An 18,455-nucleotide genomic window follows, 5' to 3' on the forward strand; every position below is an offset into this window, starting at 1 on the left:
ACTAGTGTGTGTGTGTGTATTACAGGTTCCCCTTGGTGTCTGGTTGATGGGAAATAATAAGTCTATCACAGCCCCTGTTAGAAAGCTTTGGTTTGTCAGCTCATACTCATGCTCAGTGTAGTCTCTGGTGTATTGGCCAGTGACATCCATCTTATCTTATCCTTTATTGATGCACTATCTCCCATGGGTTAATCAAGGGGTTACTCAAATCAGTAAAGATTGCATGATTAATGGATGCATGTTGAGTGGGATCTTCAAACACACTCAGATAGTTGGCCTCATGCTGCTTCTACTAAAGTCAATAGTAATGACTTAATAGTTAAGCCTAATGACTTAAAAGGCAGCAGAGTGAAGCCAGTGCCAAATACTTTTTGAAATCCCGTCCAAATCACCAAACATTTTTAGCAGAGCGATATGTGGAATATAAGGAGTAATGGGATAAAAAATGATGCCTGTGCTGGATGTCAGGAGCAGTTGGCTGTGATAAAGAACGTTTAAATCTTGGAAAGGGTCCCATTACCCATTGCTGCAAAAATAGTACCAGTGAGATGATGAACTTATTTTAGCCATATTCTGAGAATGCCAGCTAACAGACCCCTTACACAAGTCCCAGATTGGGAGACCCAAGGGAAAATAAAGAGAGGTTTACCAGAGGGCACCTCTGTAGCATGTTTTCGACTGAAGTAGCAATGTTAAAGGTTAACAACCTGATCAAACTAAAGGAGCTGCCCAAGGATAAGACCAATTCTTGATAACTGATCTCTGCCTCTTCTACTTGATGGTGGTGCAAGCTCCCTGAATATGAAACTGTGGAACAACTTCCCTACAAAAGTGGTGGAAGCCCCCATACTTGGAAAATTTAAAATGTAGCTGATCAAAAGGGTAGTAAATGCATGGCTGGGAACAATCCTGCATTGACAGAGGGAAGGACTGAATGACTAATAGGTCTTTTCCACATCCAGCTTATATTTAGAACTATTATCCCCAAGGGATTTTGCACTGAACATCATCTCTATAGAGCCATTTACTTAGACCTTCAATGATGAAACCTTTGAACCTACTGACGTATAAAGATCCCATTCCTTCACTGAGATCCAGTAGCACAGGTCCTGACTTCTGACCATACTCCTATTAATATCAATAGTTCACCATATGGATAAAGGGTCTGTGCTTGCAGATTCTTCTGCAGGATCAGGGCCATAATCATCAGAGTTTCTTAGTGGTTTTATTATTCAGCTTTGGGAATTACTACTCAAATACTTGGTAAATTATCAATGCTTGAGCTACAGATCAAATCCTGATTGTCATTGGATTTTTGACTTTCTAAGGGAAAATTCATTTCTTGAGCAGAGGTTTCTATATACAGGCAGTCCTTGGATTTCTGACACAATTGGTTCCTGAAAACCATGTCTTAAATTGAAATGTCATAACTTGGAACCAATTTTCCCATAGGGAACAGTGTTATAAATGGGGGATTGGTTCCTGAAAGAAGGCCCGATACCCTGTTTTCACCAAAAATAACCGAGAATTTTGTACTCAATCAATTATAGATGAGTAATTACATTATACATTAATACATAAATACATTAATGTACATAATATACATAAATACATTAATGTATTTATATTGTAAATAGCAATGATATTGATTTGGAAGGACTCCTTTTAGGTGACTTTGCTGGATTTTTTGAAGGGCTCTTGGCTGGACTTTTTGAAGGGTTCTTTGATTGAGTCTTCTCAGTAGTCTCGGCTACAGGTTTTTCTGGAGCCATGTCTGCTTTCTTAAAGAAAGTGTCCAAGGAAGCTTGGACAGATGTTCTCCAGGGAGATGGGCAATGTAGAGAACTTGTTCACTGGCATGGTGTCGCGTCGGATGAAGCATTGTAAAGTCAAAACCTACATCAGAAAGTTGAAACCGGGTGTCAATATATAAATGTTGTAAGTGCTGTTCATTGTAACTCAAAATGTCTTAAGTCAAGGGCTTCCTGTATACTGTTATACAAAATGCGCTCTCTCATTTAGGTTGCCGTCTTCCTTGCATGCCACAATGCAATGTTGCTAAAATGACAATAAAGATCTGCAGTGCCCTTACTTTGCAATCTACATGATGTGATGTGTAAACCGAATCCAGTCTTTAGAAATGCTATTAAATGTTATCAAGCCTCCTGCTATTGTACCAAAGATTTTCTGAGGCATTGGAACGGGCAGGCGAGTGACACAAGGTGATCTGAATAGAATCTAAAGAAGTGTTAATAACGAGCTAACTGAACAAGGGGAGAATAATGGATAATGATGGGCTAATATGGAATGGGTCAACAGGAACTGAACCAGGGATTTCCCTTGTTCTTTTCTGATTTAAGGCAGATAGTGAATCAAGATAACATCAGTCAACATAGAAGTCTTTGGCATTTCCTCTACATATTCATTAAGGCACTTAGCCTTAACTATTCTGCCTTATTCCTTTTCAGAGTAGTCAAAAGTCCTTCACCAATATGACACTTTCTTTGGAGCAAAGGCATATATCCCAGCAAGTGAAATACCTGTACTGTATGGGTCTTGTTATAACTGAACGTGTTGAATCTGTGTGGCATTAAGTAAGAAAGTGTTCTGAGAAGTTGCATGGTAATATATATTATGATCTCTAACGTGCACAGCTCACTGATTGCGAGTCCCAGCCCTGGTGCCACACTGCAAACTTGAACTATGGAGCAGCCTGACAATAGCTGAACAAGTTACTTGGAGATACTCCTCGTGCAAAAAGTCCTAATTTTGCTACAATATGAGTGTATTTAGCATGTCCTGCACAGCTTTAATGTGCATTACTCATGTTTTAAGTGCATTTAACACACACTAAGTGTAACATGGCTCTAGTCAGCTTCCCAGAGACGGCTTGTACCATCTTTCAAGCATTACCTGCTCCCTTCAGCATGTTGAGATGGAAAGCAGTGATGAATTAATCCTCTCCACTGCCTTGACCTGAGACTAAATATGGTGCCCCACATCCTGTACTGTCTAAAGGCAGGAAGTAAGTGAACTCATTATCAAATGGATAATGGATGGAGTTTTTAAAGTGAATTTAAAGTCTGTGAAAAGAGAGATTTATTCCACAGGAAACTTAAATCCTGTATTTATCCACACAACATACAACATGGGCAATGGTCCTTATGGGTGTCCTCACTGTGGGTTGAGAAATGTTCTGACAACGAAGGCCTAAAACAGAAAGGGTGAACAGGAGCACACGTAAGTAACTGCACACTCCTGAGGGTTTACTCAGTTTTAAGATAACTGAACATTTTATTGCAAACAGGCAAAGTTTCAGAGTATTACAAACTCCAAGTAAACTGTCGATAAAACTCTTTTCAGAAACTACAAAATCTGTCATATAAAAATGTTTCCAACCCACACTGAAGAAGCAATATACGATTGGAAGAGGGGGAAAAAAAGCAAGAGAGATGCTATTTTTGTCTGTTAAAAGACTGGCTGCAATTATAGCAGTTAAGAGAAAAGCAGATTACTGGCTAGTTCTTTTCACTTTGATATTTCCATCCGGCAATGATACTGATTCTGTCTTCTTCAGTCCAAATCTTAAAACTCCTCACTGATTGATGGAAAGGGAAAGAGTTATTCCTGTTACATTTAAAGCCAGCAATGCTGGAAATGTTATGAGCTGAGTTTGCCAACTTGGCAAACATAACATTACTTATTACTGCTGCCTTATTGGAATAATGGGGGGAATAAGAAGAGACTTAGGCCAAGATCCTCCAACACAGTTCAGGAGAAAGGCACAGAGAGGACTTTTAAATCATTTTTATGCTCCCTCACATTTTTGAAGGCCATCTAGCCCCAAATGAGTATTTGCCATAAACTAGATTAGCTTCAGGGCTGCTCTATTAAAAGTTGGCTACCAATGATCCCAAGGGATCTGTTTCAGCAGCCAGGCACGGAGGAGGCATAGGAACATTCTGGCTAACTCACTTAATCCTTGGCTATCCTTTCTATGCTGGAAGGCAGAGGGAGGTGGCATATCAGCTACCAGCTGCCTAGGCACTCTCCTCCCTTCAGGAAAACCTAAAATGTCCTCGTAAGCCAGTGTTAGAGCTGCTGTGCAATATAAAACAGCCAAAATGGACCAGCGAGACTGGCTTGTTGCTTTGATATCCATGTACAGTAATGACTAGAAAAGTGAAAAGAGCAATGATGGGTGATGTGAAGTTATATTAGTAGAATCAAATGCATTGACTAAATCTTTATAATGAAGCTCAGCTAATAATTTGAAGGTTTATTCCTGTCGATGGAATTACACTTGTTGTTTTTATCACCATGCATAGCGTTCTTCATATGACCTAGGGCTTAACATTGCTAATTGATATAATGTTATTACCAATGCTAATGTGATCTAGTGATTTTTTGCCCCACACAAACTGTTGTAAGGTTTCATACACAGCTTGTTCTATAGCATTATGTCCCTGAGAAAAAAACAGTAAGATTTTTATACATATATAAAAAAGATGAATAAAAGAAACAATATGAAAAAATAAATTAAATATGATATTTCCTGAAGAAAATACTCCATAAACAAGAGACAATACAGAAGAAGTTCTTTAAAATATAGTTAGTTTCAGATGAGTTTTTGTAAGTTATGGAGTCAAAGACTAGGTTACACATTATTTGCACTAAGTGATCAGAATATGAACCAAACTGATAACTGTACAGATGTCTGGGGCACATAACTGGGAGTAAAAATGGTGGAACCTGCTTTAAGATACTCTTGGATCAACGTGCACTCAAACTTATTCAAATTAGGTTATCCAGAGCATCAAACTTCTATACCAGTTCCTCTATTGAATCAAATTAGCTTGCTGTGCTCTACCATCCCAGGCTCCTTTGTTGGCTCCCACTAGGTGTGCTAGAACTTGGCCTCCTTTTGGCTGCTCCAGCCAAGTGCCCAGCTGGCTCTGCCCCGGGCTCTAAGAAAGTGCAGTCGCCACCGTGTCTGATGATGATAGGAAAGGGGAAAGGGAGGGGTGCTTGCCCATCCTCTGCAGCCCACTCGTGCTCCCTGGGTCTGCACCCACTTGTGGGACATGGGTGTCCCTGGCGGGGTGTGAGGGAGCCCACCCAATGCCCCCTATGAGTGGGCACAGACCTAGGGAGCAGACTGCACTACCTCCACTGCTCATCTGATTCTGACATGCCTGGGACTGACAGAGGACTTGCAAAGGGAGGGGGGCATGTGCCCAGCAGCCAATTGGGGTGCTCCAGCTGCTCAGCTGTGCTCGGCAGTGCAGGGGTGCCCCAACCTGCTGGCCCTGGGCAGTGCAGGTAGCCTGTGTGCCCCCGTCCCCACCAACGGGTGAACTTGTGTTCTGTTCACTACTGAACTAACCTAGTCCACTTACAGAAACCCATGCAATATAGTTAGAATCTGCCCAAGACTTTTTGAATGTCTGTACTTAGCCAAAGATGAGATTTCTCTAATGCAGAGAGGTCCAGGCCTCTTCCAGGTTCTGTGAGTTGTGCTTTAACATTTTAAACATTGCTGCTCATATTGATATACTTATTCAGAGATCTAAAGAAATGAAGCAATGGGAGCTATGGATAGTCGCAGCCTTTAATAGTTAAGGTACTTATTTAGATGCCTAAATATGGATTGCGGTGCTCATCTTTATGGATCAGTGTTGTCTTATATAGAGAGACGTGGGAAACTGTGTGTAAAGTACACACATTCCCAGGTCTCTGCACTTGATATATTGATAATAAATGGGCCATACACTGAAAAAGTCATAATGGTTACAAATGTCTAAAGTGCCTAGAAAGACCATGTGGTCAGATCTTTTAGACAAGAAGTTAGCTGAAAGAGTTTCTCCTCTTTACTGACATCACTTCAACAACATCTATTCTTGCTCATTTCCAAATTTGCTCTGAAACATCACTTCTACAATGAAAAAATAGATTACAAAAGAAGATTTTTGGGATCAGAGAGATGGTTCAGTTGACATGCAATTTTTAACTCATAAAAGATCCAAGCATTCTGGATAGCTGGTAATTTTTCTACTTCCATACGTATCTTTTATATATCCATAATGCTGTTCTCATAGAATTTCCATCTTCTGAGGTAAGTACAATCACACTGAATCCTCCTTTCTTGCACACACATTTGTATATATACGGACACAAGCCTATTTCTATGAAAATATACAGCTTGATTTCTAACCAAAATGTTTGGTCGGTTTAGCTCAGCTACTGATAATACTTATCTGGACTGAAATTTGCTTTAGATCTGAAAAATTAAAGAAACACTGTTGGATAGTTTATCCCTGTTTTTGCCAATATAAATAAGACAAACAGTTTCCCTGAAAGACAGCAGCACTGCTCACTATAACAAAGAGTGCACTTTTTGAATATATATAATTATAACACCTGGTTATTTATGTTGATGCTTAATTAAACAGCAATCTTCCCCCCCAACCCCACGCTCTTTTCAACATGAGCCTACATTATGTTTTCACAGGTAGCCTCAAAACAGTTTTTGGGTTTTTTTTAGAAAGGGAAAAACAGATTTTAGTACAGACTAACAAATGAAAATGGATTTCCAAAAGGGTAGAACAGCCTTGTTCTGTAATTATGCAATTTCCTAAATGTCTCAACAAGTAATGGAATGAGTGGCTGAGAGATTAATGTTACACTGATGGCAAAGATGGAAGAACAATGTAGGAAATTAAAGGGTAATTAAATTCTCCTAGATTCTGGTTTGAATAAGGACCATTAGTAACATGAATGAATTCTTCCTCACAAGGCTTTGACTATCTATATACAGGAAATGGACATTTAAAAAGTGATTTGACTGACAATACAGTGCCTATTAAACCCCAAAAGAAAAGAGCAAAAATAAGTCACAAGGTAGCAGAATAATGGTTATTTCAAATGGAAATTTCTACTTTGCCTTTCCTGGAGCACAGTTAAATTAGAAATATGTCAGCCTGCCATCCCATTTATTATATTGTTAATACACTAATGCTATTACTCACACATGGAAATAAATTACATGGCACACAACTCAATCCTGTTATGGTGGGAGAAAACTGGAAAACTTCTGTTTAAGATAATAAAGTTATTTTATGTTTGCATTGAAATCAGAATCTGGTCCCAACACTCTTGTCAGCTGGTACTGTTTAAAGAGTGATTTTCTTTAGACATTTTGCAGAAGAGAGATTGAGCTAGAACCCAGAGATCCCAACTGAGATGGGGGTGTACGTGGAGGGGTCCAATGCTACTTTGATGCATCGTCAGAAGCACTTCCTGCCCTACACAACTTGGTTCACAGTTTGCATAGACAGAATAAAATACATCTGGGAGAGAGGAAGCACTAGCCCCACACACTGGAGAGCTGAGGCAAGAAGAGATTAAGGGCAGGTACACATAGCAAGCTGCTATGCTGGAGCTGGACCACCTCCTGAACTGGAAGTAGCCTAGCCCCATTTGTGTCAAGCTGTGGGTAGGCTGCAGGTTAGCATTGACTTTCAGATGAGTCACTTGCTGGATTACAGGAATTCAGGTCAGGAAGGGACCAGCTGGGTTTTCAACTTCACTCCCAAGCCCTCACATTGGATAACTGCTCTGTGTTACTCCAGTTTAACCCTTGCTGTAGTCACTTGCTGGATTATAGGAATTCAGGTCAGGAAGGGACCAGCTGGGTTTTCAACTTCACTCCCAAGCCCTCACATTGGATAACTGCTCTGTGTTACTCCAGTTTAACCCTTGCTGTAGTCACTTGCTGGATTATAGGAATTCAGGTCAGGAAGGGACCAGCTGGGTTTTCAACTTCACTCCCAAGCCCTCACATTGGATAACTGCTCTGTGTTACTCCAGCTTAACCCTTGCTGTAGTCAAATGGGAGTTCTTTTGTAATGGCTTTTGAAAATCCCATCCCAAGTGGCTTATTAAAGATGCTACTTATGAGCAGAGGTGCAGCTGGCCAGGACTGCCCCCTGTGAAGTGGCAGCCCATGATACAGGAGCAGAGGCTGGAGGTTTTCTGCTGCTATGGGGGATACCCCCTCTTTTTTTTTTTTTTTTTGCTGCTGACATGTACATCAAGTGGCTATTTAAAAAAGAGGTGAAATCTCCCTCTGGCTATTGGTTCTTACACTGTGCACCTGGCTGCTGCTCTACCCACCCTGTTGCCAGAGCTGACACTGCTGTAAGGGAGGTGGAAAGAGCGTGCATGTGGGAGATGGAGGGTGAGATGCCCCCCTAGCTCCATTCTGGTGCCCATCCCTCCCTTAAGGGAGCACCTTGGGCCATGCCCTACTCACCCACCCGCAGTTACGCTACGGCTCATGAGTGTCATCCCATTTAAGGCAAACAGATTCTCTGCCCAGCTTGTGGCATGTAAAGTAACACATTGATTTGCTGCAGTAAATGGGGAAAAATGTCTCAATGGAAACATATGGTTTAACTTACATAATTATTAATATTTTTCATTTTACAACTCACGCTGTCCTGCTGGAGAGGATAATGTATAGAACAGCAGACAAACCACTACTTAGCATTGTTCAAAATGTCACATCATCTGTTAGACACGCCAGAACACAGTCATGCTGTGGATTTGTAGTACAATAAGACTCTTTTGTATGAATATGTCAGTGGAAAATGTATTGAAACAAAAAGGTTTTCCAGTTGAACTCCTGCTTTCTAGAAATATATTGGTAGCTTAAAATTACATTCTTTGCTGGCTGGTTCTTTGTTCCTATTGTGATATACATCTCTGCTCCATGTCTGTCACAACTATTAAAGTATTAAATCCAAAGGTTGGGTTTTACTTCCTGCAGTGGTACTTTTAACCTTGATTTCATTTTTAACAATTTTTGAAGGAAGGGGAATCATATCTTTTCTCCATCATTCATTAAATAAATGTAGAAATCCATGAATTATAACAATCTTTGTTTCTCAGGATAGTACCTAGCTAAAATCCCAATAATTATAGAAGTACTCTTTGGTTTTCCTTCTATCTCCTCATCAGGGAGCAATGCATGCTAGAACTATAATATAAAAGTATATTTAATTATTTACCAGATCATGTCATATAATACAACTTTGTATCTTTCATCATAAACCAAACCTGTGTTGAAACAATCTTACACTGTTCTTTTTATATTGCCATAATATGCTCAGTTTTAAAATATACAGAGAGTGATTACACTTAACTCTTTGGCAACAGTGAATGTCTTTTTCTTATACATACCCCTTTTGCATCAATCACACCAGGTTTTGCATTAAACTTCACTGTCTTCAAGCGAGCACGCTCCTTTCTTTCAACCCTAGGAAAAATTAAAGATGGATAAACAATTGCATGGCAATAATAATAATGTTCCACACCCATGTAGCAACGTTTATCTAAGGAACTTAAAGCACTTGCTGCACATGGCTTGAACCTCACAGCACCTCTGTATAATAAACAGTTATCATTTCCAATTTGTTTTCATGGTAGTTAAACAAGACTTGGGCAGAATTTTAGTCATCTCCTTCCCAAAATATCCCCAACCCCACTCCAGTGGCTATGATGCTGCTTGGGCACATTTAGAATCATTAAGTGCCTCCACTTCAGCCTGAAAAGACTGCCAGACCTAGGCTAGTGTGCATGATCAACACTAGGAGGGGTGCACTGATAAAGATTTTTTTGGCTGATACTGATGGCCGATTAGTAACCAGCCATATAGGCTGATACCGATCTGAAAGCTGATATGCAGCCTGCCAGCTTGGAGAGTAAGTCTGTGGGGGAAAGGGGTGTGGGGGAGGGCAGGGGAGTGGAAGGTGCAGATTGAGACCCCCCCATGGTGGGGGAGGGAGTGGGGCTGGGGCAGGGCATGGGTTGGAACTCATTTGGGAGGCACTGGTGCATGGGGGGGGTCCCTGCTGCTTCATGCACCCCCCAAGGGAGGCATGGTGGGCATGTGACGCTCAGATTTGTGCTCAGGGTGAGGATAGACTGCCCAATGCAGGCTGGGGACAGGAGCTGCGCCAGCCTCTTCCCAGCAGGGGCTGGGTTGGGGCTGTGCTCTGGGTGGGCAGAGGAGGCGCTGGAGGGGAGGGCTACAGGGTGGGCTGCAGCCCCCCCAAATTCTCTGTAGCCCCACCTCCCAGCACCACCCACATGCCCCTGCCCACCCTGAGTGCAGCCCTGGCTTAGTCCCCTCACTGGGAAGAGACTAGTGCAGCCCCCAGCCCCAGCCTGCAGTGGACAGCCTACCCTCGTCCGATGCACAAACCTGGGGGGCATATGCCTTCCATGCCTCCCCTGGGGGTGTATGCAGCAGTGGGAGCCAACCTCCCCGCACACCTCACACTCCCTGGACAAACTGCCAGCAGTTCCATCCTGCATCCTGCCCTGGCTGGGCAATGCCTACCCCTGCCACTGCCCCAACCCCACTCCCTCCCTCACTGTGGGGGCCTCAGTCTGCCCACCCCTCCACTCTTCCCCTTCCTCTCCCCCACACCCCTTTCACTCCCACAGACTTACTGGGTGGATGCTGCTTTCCAAGACTGCTGGGCTGCATTCCTGGCTGCAAGCGTGCTGCGGCTACGCTTGTGCCCACAGCGTTTATCAGTGATATTATCAGCCACATTGGCCAGAAAAAAAACTATTGCCGATAATGTCAGTTTTCCTTTTATCGGTGACGATACGATATGGACTGATATATCGGTGCACCTCTAATCAACAGCAATTCAGAGCAAGCCCCTAGATGTTCCATTCCTGTCCAAGGTCTAGTCACTTAGTTCTGGGTTCTGCTTCTTGGTGTCAGGGACTTGTTTTTAACCTGTGACTGTCTACAGTAAACAATCCCATAGGTACTTGGTTGTCAAATAGGTGCTTTTGATTGCATTTTGGAACCAGCTAACTTCCTCCATTAACTCCGTGGGATGCAAGGCATTTAACTATGCTACTGATCTGGATTCCCCTCCTTCCTGGACCAAAGCACCCAAATTAGGGGCAGTGGAAAGCCCAAGAGCCCATTAGATAATTTATCTGTAACTCCCATTGCCTAAACTTCCTGCATCCCATAGACTTTCAGTAAAACCAAGGCCCAGTTTTTCAATGATATTTAGGTACCTAACTGCCACTGAAAACAACAGGAGTTAGATACCTAAGTCACTTATGAAAATGGGATGCAGACTTCTAAGTCACTTAAGCACTTTTGAAGTTTGTACACATTGAAAATGGAGAGGAAATCATTTCCAAGGACCTTTGAGCATGGATTTACTTTTGTCATGACTTACTTTAAAGATATATTTACAAATTCTCTTCTGACATATGCAGGTAGGCTGTGTATTAAATGATGCTATTTTACAAGTGCAGAGAAGTTTAGCGTGAGGCTTTAAGTTATTTAGAATATATATAGGGTCACTTAAAATACTATTGCTTGAGAGGCTCATGATATTTGGAGGCAGTATACACATCTGCTGAGCAATGCTGATACATTATGAATTATGCTGATACATGTTTTTAAAAAACACTTCTTTCGACAAATATGAGTAAGTGCAAGCAGACTAGCCAGGGGGAAAGCATGTATGCCCCTGCCTCTTTTTCTACAGAATACCAGAGATTAGCAGGTGTTTGATAAAGAGTGAAAATAAATATCAGGATATCTCACAGGACTTGATACCTGGGGATGGCAGTAAGTTTTGGCAGATATCTAAGTGCAGGCTGTTTATAGTTCTGGCATCTACATTTTAAGAAAAAGGAGGCTGATATATTGCAGAAGGTGAATGGGGGGAAAAAAAGCCACAACAGTGATTTGCAACTGGGGAAAATGCCTTTCAGTGAGACACTTAAAGAGCTCAATCTGTATAGTCTACTGAAAAGATTAAAAGGTGCCTTGATAACAGGAGATAAGTAATGCCTTTAGGGGAAGAAAATGGCATGAACCAAATAGGCTCTTTAATCTACAAAGGCAAAGCATAACCAGAATCACTAGCTGAAAGCTGAGGACAACATATGCAAATAAAAAAAAATAGGCATATATTTTTAACAGTGAGGGTACTTATTCACTGGAACAAAGTTATTATAGTATATGGTGGATACTTCATCTCTCTGCTTTAAAATTCAAAAGTAGATATCTTTCTGAAGACACAATATCCAAGTTATACCTTTGTTAAGCCTGAGTTCTTGGGCTCCAGACAGAGATAAACGAGTGAAATTTAAGGGGCTGTCCCATATAGGAAGTCTGATTACACAATCAGATGATCCGTTGTAGCCTAAAACTCTATGAATTGATGCACAGGGTTTCCATCTTTATATAAGCGAATATTTTTAAATGATGTGTGATTAAGATTTCAAGTGTGTTATCACAATGAAATGCAAATGTAATATGGAATGAATTTGAAAACCATACTGGTTGTACCTATGGGAATCTGGAACACACATCATTAAATGCGTATTAATACAAGCATGTTATGTATTACGTAGTGGACTTTAGTACTGTGAATTCAGAATGCTTAAATGTAGCAGGAGGTAATGAAAAAAATCAGCTCAAGCAACAGAACCAGGGCAGGAAAACAAAATGAAACACCCTCACCCCCTACCCTCCTCGACCCCCCCACAAAACAATCCACCGACATGAAAGCAGGGGCTGAATCTGAATGGAGCAAGAAAAAAGGAATGGTTCAGTTGATCCCTGACTCACCTTGATTAATATGATTGCAATTGTAATAGTTGTTTAGCACCTTCGCAAAATCATCAGGAGGATTTAGCAGTCCAGGCACCAAAATCCAATCAGCCAGTCATAATGGAAAATCTATTTCTGTCTCCCCAAATTGCTTTGAATTACTTGAGGAGATCTGAGTCAAAGCATGCAAAGCTGATCGGTGCTCAGGATCAAACTTCTGTGATTTGGACAGGGTAGCAAGTAGTTGGGAAGTAAGGTTACTGACCTTGGTCTAAATATTACCTTTTCCCAGCTGTGCAGTACAGCTTGTCACATGAGAGACTAGCGCAAATACAGGGAAATCTTCCAGCTGTTAAGACTGGGTATTTAAACGTTCTGGTTCCTGAGAGGCAATAGAAATGTCTGAATTTCTTATAGACAAAGTCTAGTCTTTTCATAGATCAATAATTCGCATGACATGCTCCCTTCTGAGTGGGCTTTTATATTCTCAATTGAAACATGCTGAATGCGGGTTACTATAGCGACAGTTGAACTTTGGAATAAATGTGTTTGTCAGTAAATGCAGACTGTTCGTATGGAAACCGCTGAAATATATCTTTCAAATTCAATCTGTGATATTAAAACCATAGGAACAGCCTTACATTTTAAACTAGAAGATGAAGCTCCATGATAGAATGGGTAGGAAATGAAGGCTGGAGGCTGTATAATTTCCTAAATAGGATGGATGTCTGCTGAGAAAATAATTAGCTGAAAGATTAACATAGTTTTTCTAATTATTAGTCTGCATTAATATTAAATATCACCCCTATCTTTCCTAAGACTCTAAAATGGCTGCTTTGAATTAGATTTTTGATGCATCACATAGAAAGACTTAAAAATGAGCCATTAAAAGCTATTCTTGTTTATGCCTCAGAATGACTCAAGCAATCATGCCACAGAAACCTGGCTCTTTGTACTCAAGACAGACAAAATATGTGCTACAGAAATGATCTACATTCCCTTGTATGATATATTATAAACAATAAATGTTGTGAATGGTCCATAATAATTCAGAACTCTTGGGGATGTGGTATTTTTTTATTAGACCAACTAATAGTTGCAGGAAAATGTCTTTATTTGCAAGCTTTCAGGCACACGTGCCTTTCCTCCAGCATAGAAGAGTGCAAAGATTGTAAAATTTCTCCCAGGTGGAAATGAAAATTCGTATTTCACAGGAGAGCTGAAAGATGGTGTAAGATCTCCTGGTTCAAAAAGTTTGTTTTATGCAAAATAGGCTCTGATAAAAGCTGGGGAGTCTATTTACCTCAGAGTTGTCTGATGGCAAGCAGGACATTGAATTATGCTTCTTTCTTGTTATGATGTTTCATAGTTCACAGGAGGATGGTGATGGACGGCTCTCCTGGGCAAGACATTTCTGGTGTGCTGAGATTGCTCTGTGAGCATGCAAATTTGGCTCCAGACAAAAGGCTGGAGCAAGGGTGTCAGCTTTCAGGTGTCAAGATGTTAAATTTTGCTTCCTTTCAGGTCTCAAGGTGTTGAATTTTGCTTCCTTCTTGTAAAATTATGAAGTTTTCATTTCAAAATAGATAATTTTGAGATTTTCCACCTTTCAGGAATGCAGGTTGTAGTTCTGTAGCTACAACCTGTATCCCCATAATAATTCAGGCACTCTTGCTAAGAGTATTTATAAATGATAATACTGCTTGCTAAAATAATGTGGTTCATAAACTGGTGATATGGTATAGACAGTGCTGCACATAATAAATGTTATCTGACACCTTCCAGGAGAATTTTGCCATTTTTAAACTTCCAAGCTTACATTTTCTCTTACTAGGGATCTTCCTCAAGATTTGTTTTAACTTCTTGCTTGCTTTTTTTGAAAGCTACAGCTAAAATGGTTTGTCTAGGCCTGAGGACAAGGGCAAAGAAACATAAGTTGATTAAATTATTACAGCCATTTGGTTGAGGAGCTGTAGTGCCCTAATGCATCAAATCAAGGACTTCAGTTAGCAGTTGGGTGGTTGTGGCATCACTGAAGTGCCTTTCATTTTCCCTGTGAAAATGCACCTGGATTTGGCTAAATGATCAGACTCTGAAAAAATACATTTTCCCTAAGCTAAATAGAGATTTATTAGTATTTTGCACATGAATTGATAAGAGATTTTGTCTGTACTGGGATGGCAGGGGCTAAGACTCTCCCTGCAGTTTCTCATCTCATCTCCAGAGTCCAGTGTGTCACCGGGCATTAGGAACCGGCAGTGCAAACAGACAATCCATTTCTTCTGGGAGAAAGTCTTTCGCCTGGGGATCCTACAGATGTGCAAGTCCATTGTCCTGTGAAGCATGCAACACAAAATGTGCTAACACATTTTCCCTAGACAACGCTGTGTTATGTCTGTAAGTTAATCACGGGTCATTCAAGTTAACGGTGAGTCATTCCAGGGACAAGCCTGTCAGACTGCGTGCTCTCATCAGCCACTACTGGCAGAGAGGCAGCCCGGAAGGGCTACATGTGTAAAATAATTGTGCCCCTTGTGTAATGAGACGCAAGGTGGAGAAGGGGTGCAGAAGTAGGTCCTTAGGGGTTGGAGGAAGCGGAGGGCTGGCAGCACACATGGGTGTAACAATGCAACTGGGATCCCAGGGCAGATACCACACACAGGAGCAGTGGAGACTTCTGGGTGTCACCACTGCCGCTGGTGCGATCATGCAGCAGCCATGGCAGCCTCCACCCCCAGCCACCAAATCGACACCCGAGGTGGCTTCCCCCATAGCCTCACTCTGGTTACATCGCTGGCAGCATAAAAAGCTTGGAGTTGTAAAATCAATTAGGAAATCCCCCCCACCAAACTGATTTAAAAACTGATTAAGTTTACAAAGCCCAGTTCTTAAATGTTACCAAATGCTGGAATTAAAGTTAAAAAGTGATATTTAGCACCCAAAAGCAGTTGACTCTTCTGATAATTTGGACTTTGCCTTGGTATCCTCTAGGTAAAACAAAAATAATATCAGTGACACTGTAGTAGCATTCCTAAAGGTACTATGACAAAAGCATCACAGAAAAGCCCATAGAGAAATTAGTAATGCTTTATTCCTTGCAGTGCTTGAATGCTATGCACTAAAATGTTTTTAGCTTGATGAGGATAAAAAGCAAGACTCAATATAGTTTATTAGACTAGCTGAGTAGTTGGAAAAAAGTTCTTAGCAAGCTTTTGGGTGCAGTCACCCTTCTTCAGGCATAGGAAGTCTAAATCAGTTAAGTCTGATACTATATCCATCCAGGTTTATCTTAAATTGGTTTTGGCCATTCTGAAAGTGGCTTCTGTTCTGTTACAGATTTAAACCAGTTTCTGATCACTTAAACTGGTTTGTGTGCAATGTCTGTCCCTAGCCTTTGTGTGTAACTTGTGTCCCTACCCTTATACTAGTTTATGTGTAATTTCTGTCCCTAGCCCTAAGCAATAAACAGGTGAACGGAGTTAGGCATTGCTGTACCTACATTGCAGTCCTACACTGTACCTGTACCTACATTGCATTACCTACATTTGCAGTCCTGAGTTAGATGCCTAAATACTCAAAGACCCAAGGAAGGCACTTTATGCCTGAAAGTTTGTCTAACAGCTCTCTGAACTACACAGTTGGCTTAGTAACAGATATTACAATACTTGTCTCTCATAAAATCTCAAAAAATTCCTGGAAAGAGTAAATTTACCCCAGAATGGGATTTACAATAGCCAGAACAGGGAACACTGGGTCAAGAGGAAATATGAAGGGCAGGTGTATGTCTTCATCTGCCTCTCTCTGCAGCTTATACAACTTACTAAAGACTGAGAAGATGCTTTTCTCGACTTGGGAGTCAAAATCCTATACATTTTCCTGGAGGAGGCCTCTAAGCTCTGTCTAACAAGGCGGTAGAGAATCACAAAGGCAGCATGGTAGGAAGAGCATCATATAAAATAGACTGTAGGAAATACTGAGGACTTGACCCAAGTTGTTTTTGAAAAGGGGTGTTTGAGCAGTTTTCAGACTTTCAGCTACAAAGGAAACCCATCACAGGTTAACAGGATATGAGCATATGTGCATGTTATAAGCGGGTGGCTGATGGATCACTGGAAATATTGCCAAGAATCACAAGTCAGTTTTCTGACTGGAGTTTTAAAATATCAGACAAGGCATGCTTCACATTTTAACAACCACACTCACCCATGATGTAGACAGAAGTGTAAATGACATGCCAGGGTCTGAAATGAAGTACAAGTGGCGGAAGTAGCTTAATTTTTATCGATTTGGCATTCAGTTTGTTTGCAGAATGGGAGTTGTTTGTATGCAAAGAAGAGGCAAAGTTATAATAAAAACTATCAAATTATAGCAGTGCCACATAACATGGGTGGCTGAGTGACCAGGCTTCATTTCATGCCCTTCTGATGCCTTATTTCCTGTTTCTATCATCCCCCACAGTCTATTTGTTTCACACACCCACTGACAATCAGGTAAGTGCAAATGCATTTTACCATTTCCACCCATTTCAGACAATCTAGCCCCTACCCAGTGCATAATTTAACTTCTTTTTGCACCCAAGCTGATTTTGGCCCAGTGCCTTTTATGCATATAGCACTCCTTTATATGAAGTCTGATTTTGACTGTAAATCTCCATTTCCTAGATTACTTTTGAGCAATACTAAACAACTCATTAAATGGCTCTTTTTTGAAACAGCACATGTGCAAACGTACTAGAACACAATTCGTTTTTTCTTCCAAAGGAGTCACATCCCCATATTCAACATTTTGTCTAAATATGGTAGCTCAGGGCCTGTTTATTATCTTACAAAAATAGTGCTGTTAGTATCGTGAGGAGACATACTATCTAAAGACTGGGGAGGAAAAATACTTTTGAGCCGTTCAAATGTTGAGACTCCATGAGCGGGTAAAAATTAATTGGCTTGCCACACTCCTATAAAGAAATCTTGATGGCTAATTTTATTTTAAATTGAAAAAACTTCAGCTTATGAAAGTCTTTCCTGCAAGGAAAGCCATTTTCAATGACATTTGCAATTAGTGCTTTTCCAGAGCCCAGAGTTTATCAGTATTCCTACTGTGATGAGAGATCTATACATATGCATATCAATTTTTTTCTATATTTATCTTCTCTTATTATAGATTAGCAAACATAAGAAGTAATTCACTTTAGATAAGACCAGGCTCTGTAGGAAGCTTTATCTTCCCAGGACTGGAGGGCCGCACCCAGAAAGTGGTGGCGGATAGGTCATTTTCGACTTGGAGGGATGTGGGCAGTGGGGTCCCCCAGGGCTCGGGCCCACAGTGTTCAACATCTTCATCAGTGACTTGGACGAGGGGGTAAAAAGCACCCTGTTCAAATTTGCTGATGACACTAAGATGTGGAGGGATGTGGGCACGCTAAGAGGGAGGAATAGGCTGCAATCGGACCTAGACAGGTTCCAGGGGTGGGCGGACAAGAATAGGATGGGATTCTACACTGACAAGTGCAAGGCGCTGCACCTGGGGAGGAAGAGCCAGCACCATACCTACAGGCTGGGGAACTCCCTTCTCATTACTGCAGAGGCAGGAAAGGATCTTGGAGTCATCATTGACTCCAAGATGAACATGGGCTGGCAGTGTGGGGATGCAGTCAGGAAGGCCAACCGTACCTTGTCATACATCCACAGATGCATCTCAAGCAGGCCCAAGGAGGTGATCCTCCCCCTCTATGCGGCACTGGTCAGGTCGCAGCTGGAGTACTGCGTCCAGTTCTGGGCACCGCACTTCAGGAGGG

General features: G+C 41.4%; 1 protein-coding gene across 4 annotated transcripts in view; it reads right to left on the reverse strand.

Annotated features, from left to right (window-relative positions):
- The window catches only part of DLG2 (discs large MAGUK scaffold protein 2), a 2,095,445-nt gene that overhangs the window by 72,733 nt on the left and 2,004,257 nt on the right, over window positions 1–18,455 (reverse strand). For all 4 annotated transcript variants that reach the window (XM_019524161.1, XM_019524158.1, XM_019524160.1 and 1 more), the window contains one exon: window positions 9,244–9,319. In XM_019524161.1, the coding sequence (XP_019379706.1) occupies window positions 9,244–9,319 (76 nt within the window). The remainder of the gene's footprint in view (window positions 1–9,243; window positions 9,320–18,455) is intronic.

This window comes from Gavialis gangeticus, unplaced genomic scaffold (genome assembly GCF_001723915.1).
Source record: "Gavialis gangeticus isolate Ggan-Ray unplaced genomic scaffold, GavGan_comp1, whole genome shotgun sequence".
In the NCBI taxonomy this organism is placed as follows: Eukaryota; Metazoa; Chordata; order Crocodylia; family Gavialidae; genus Gavialis; species Gavialis gangeticus.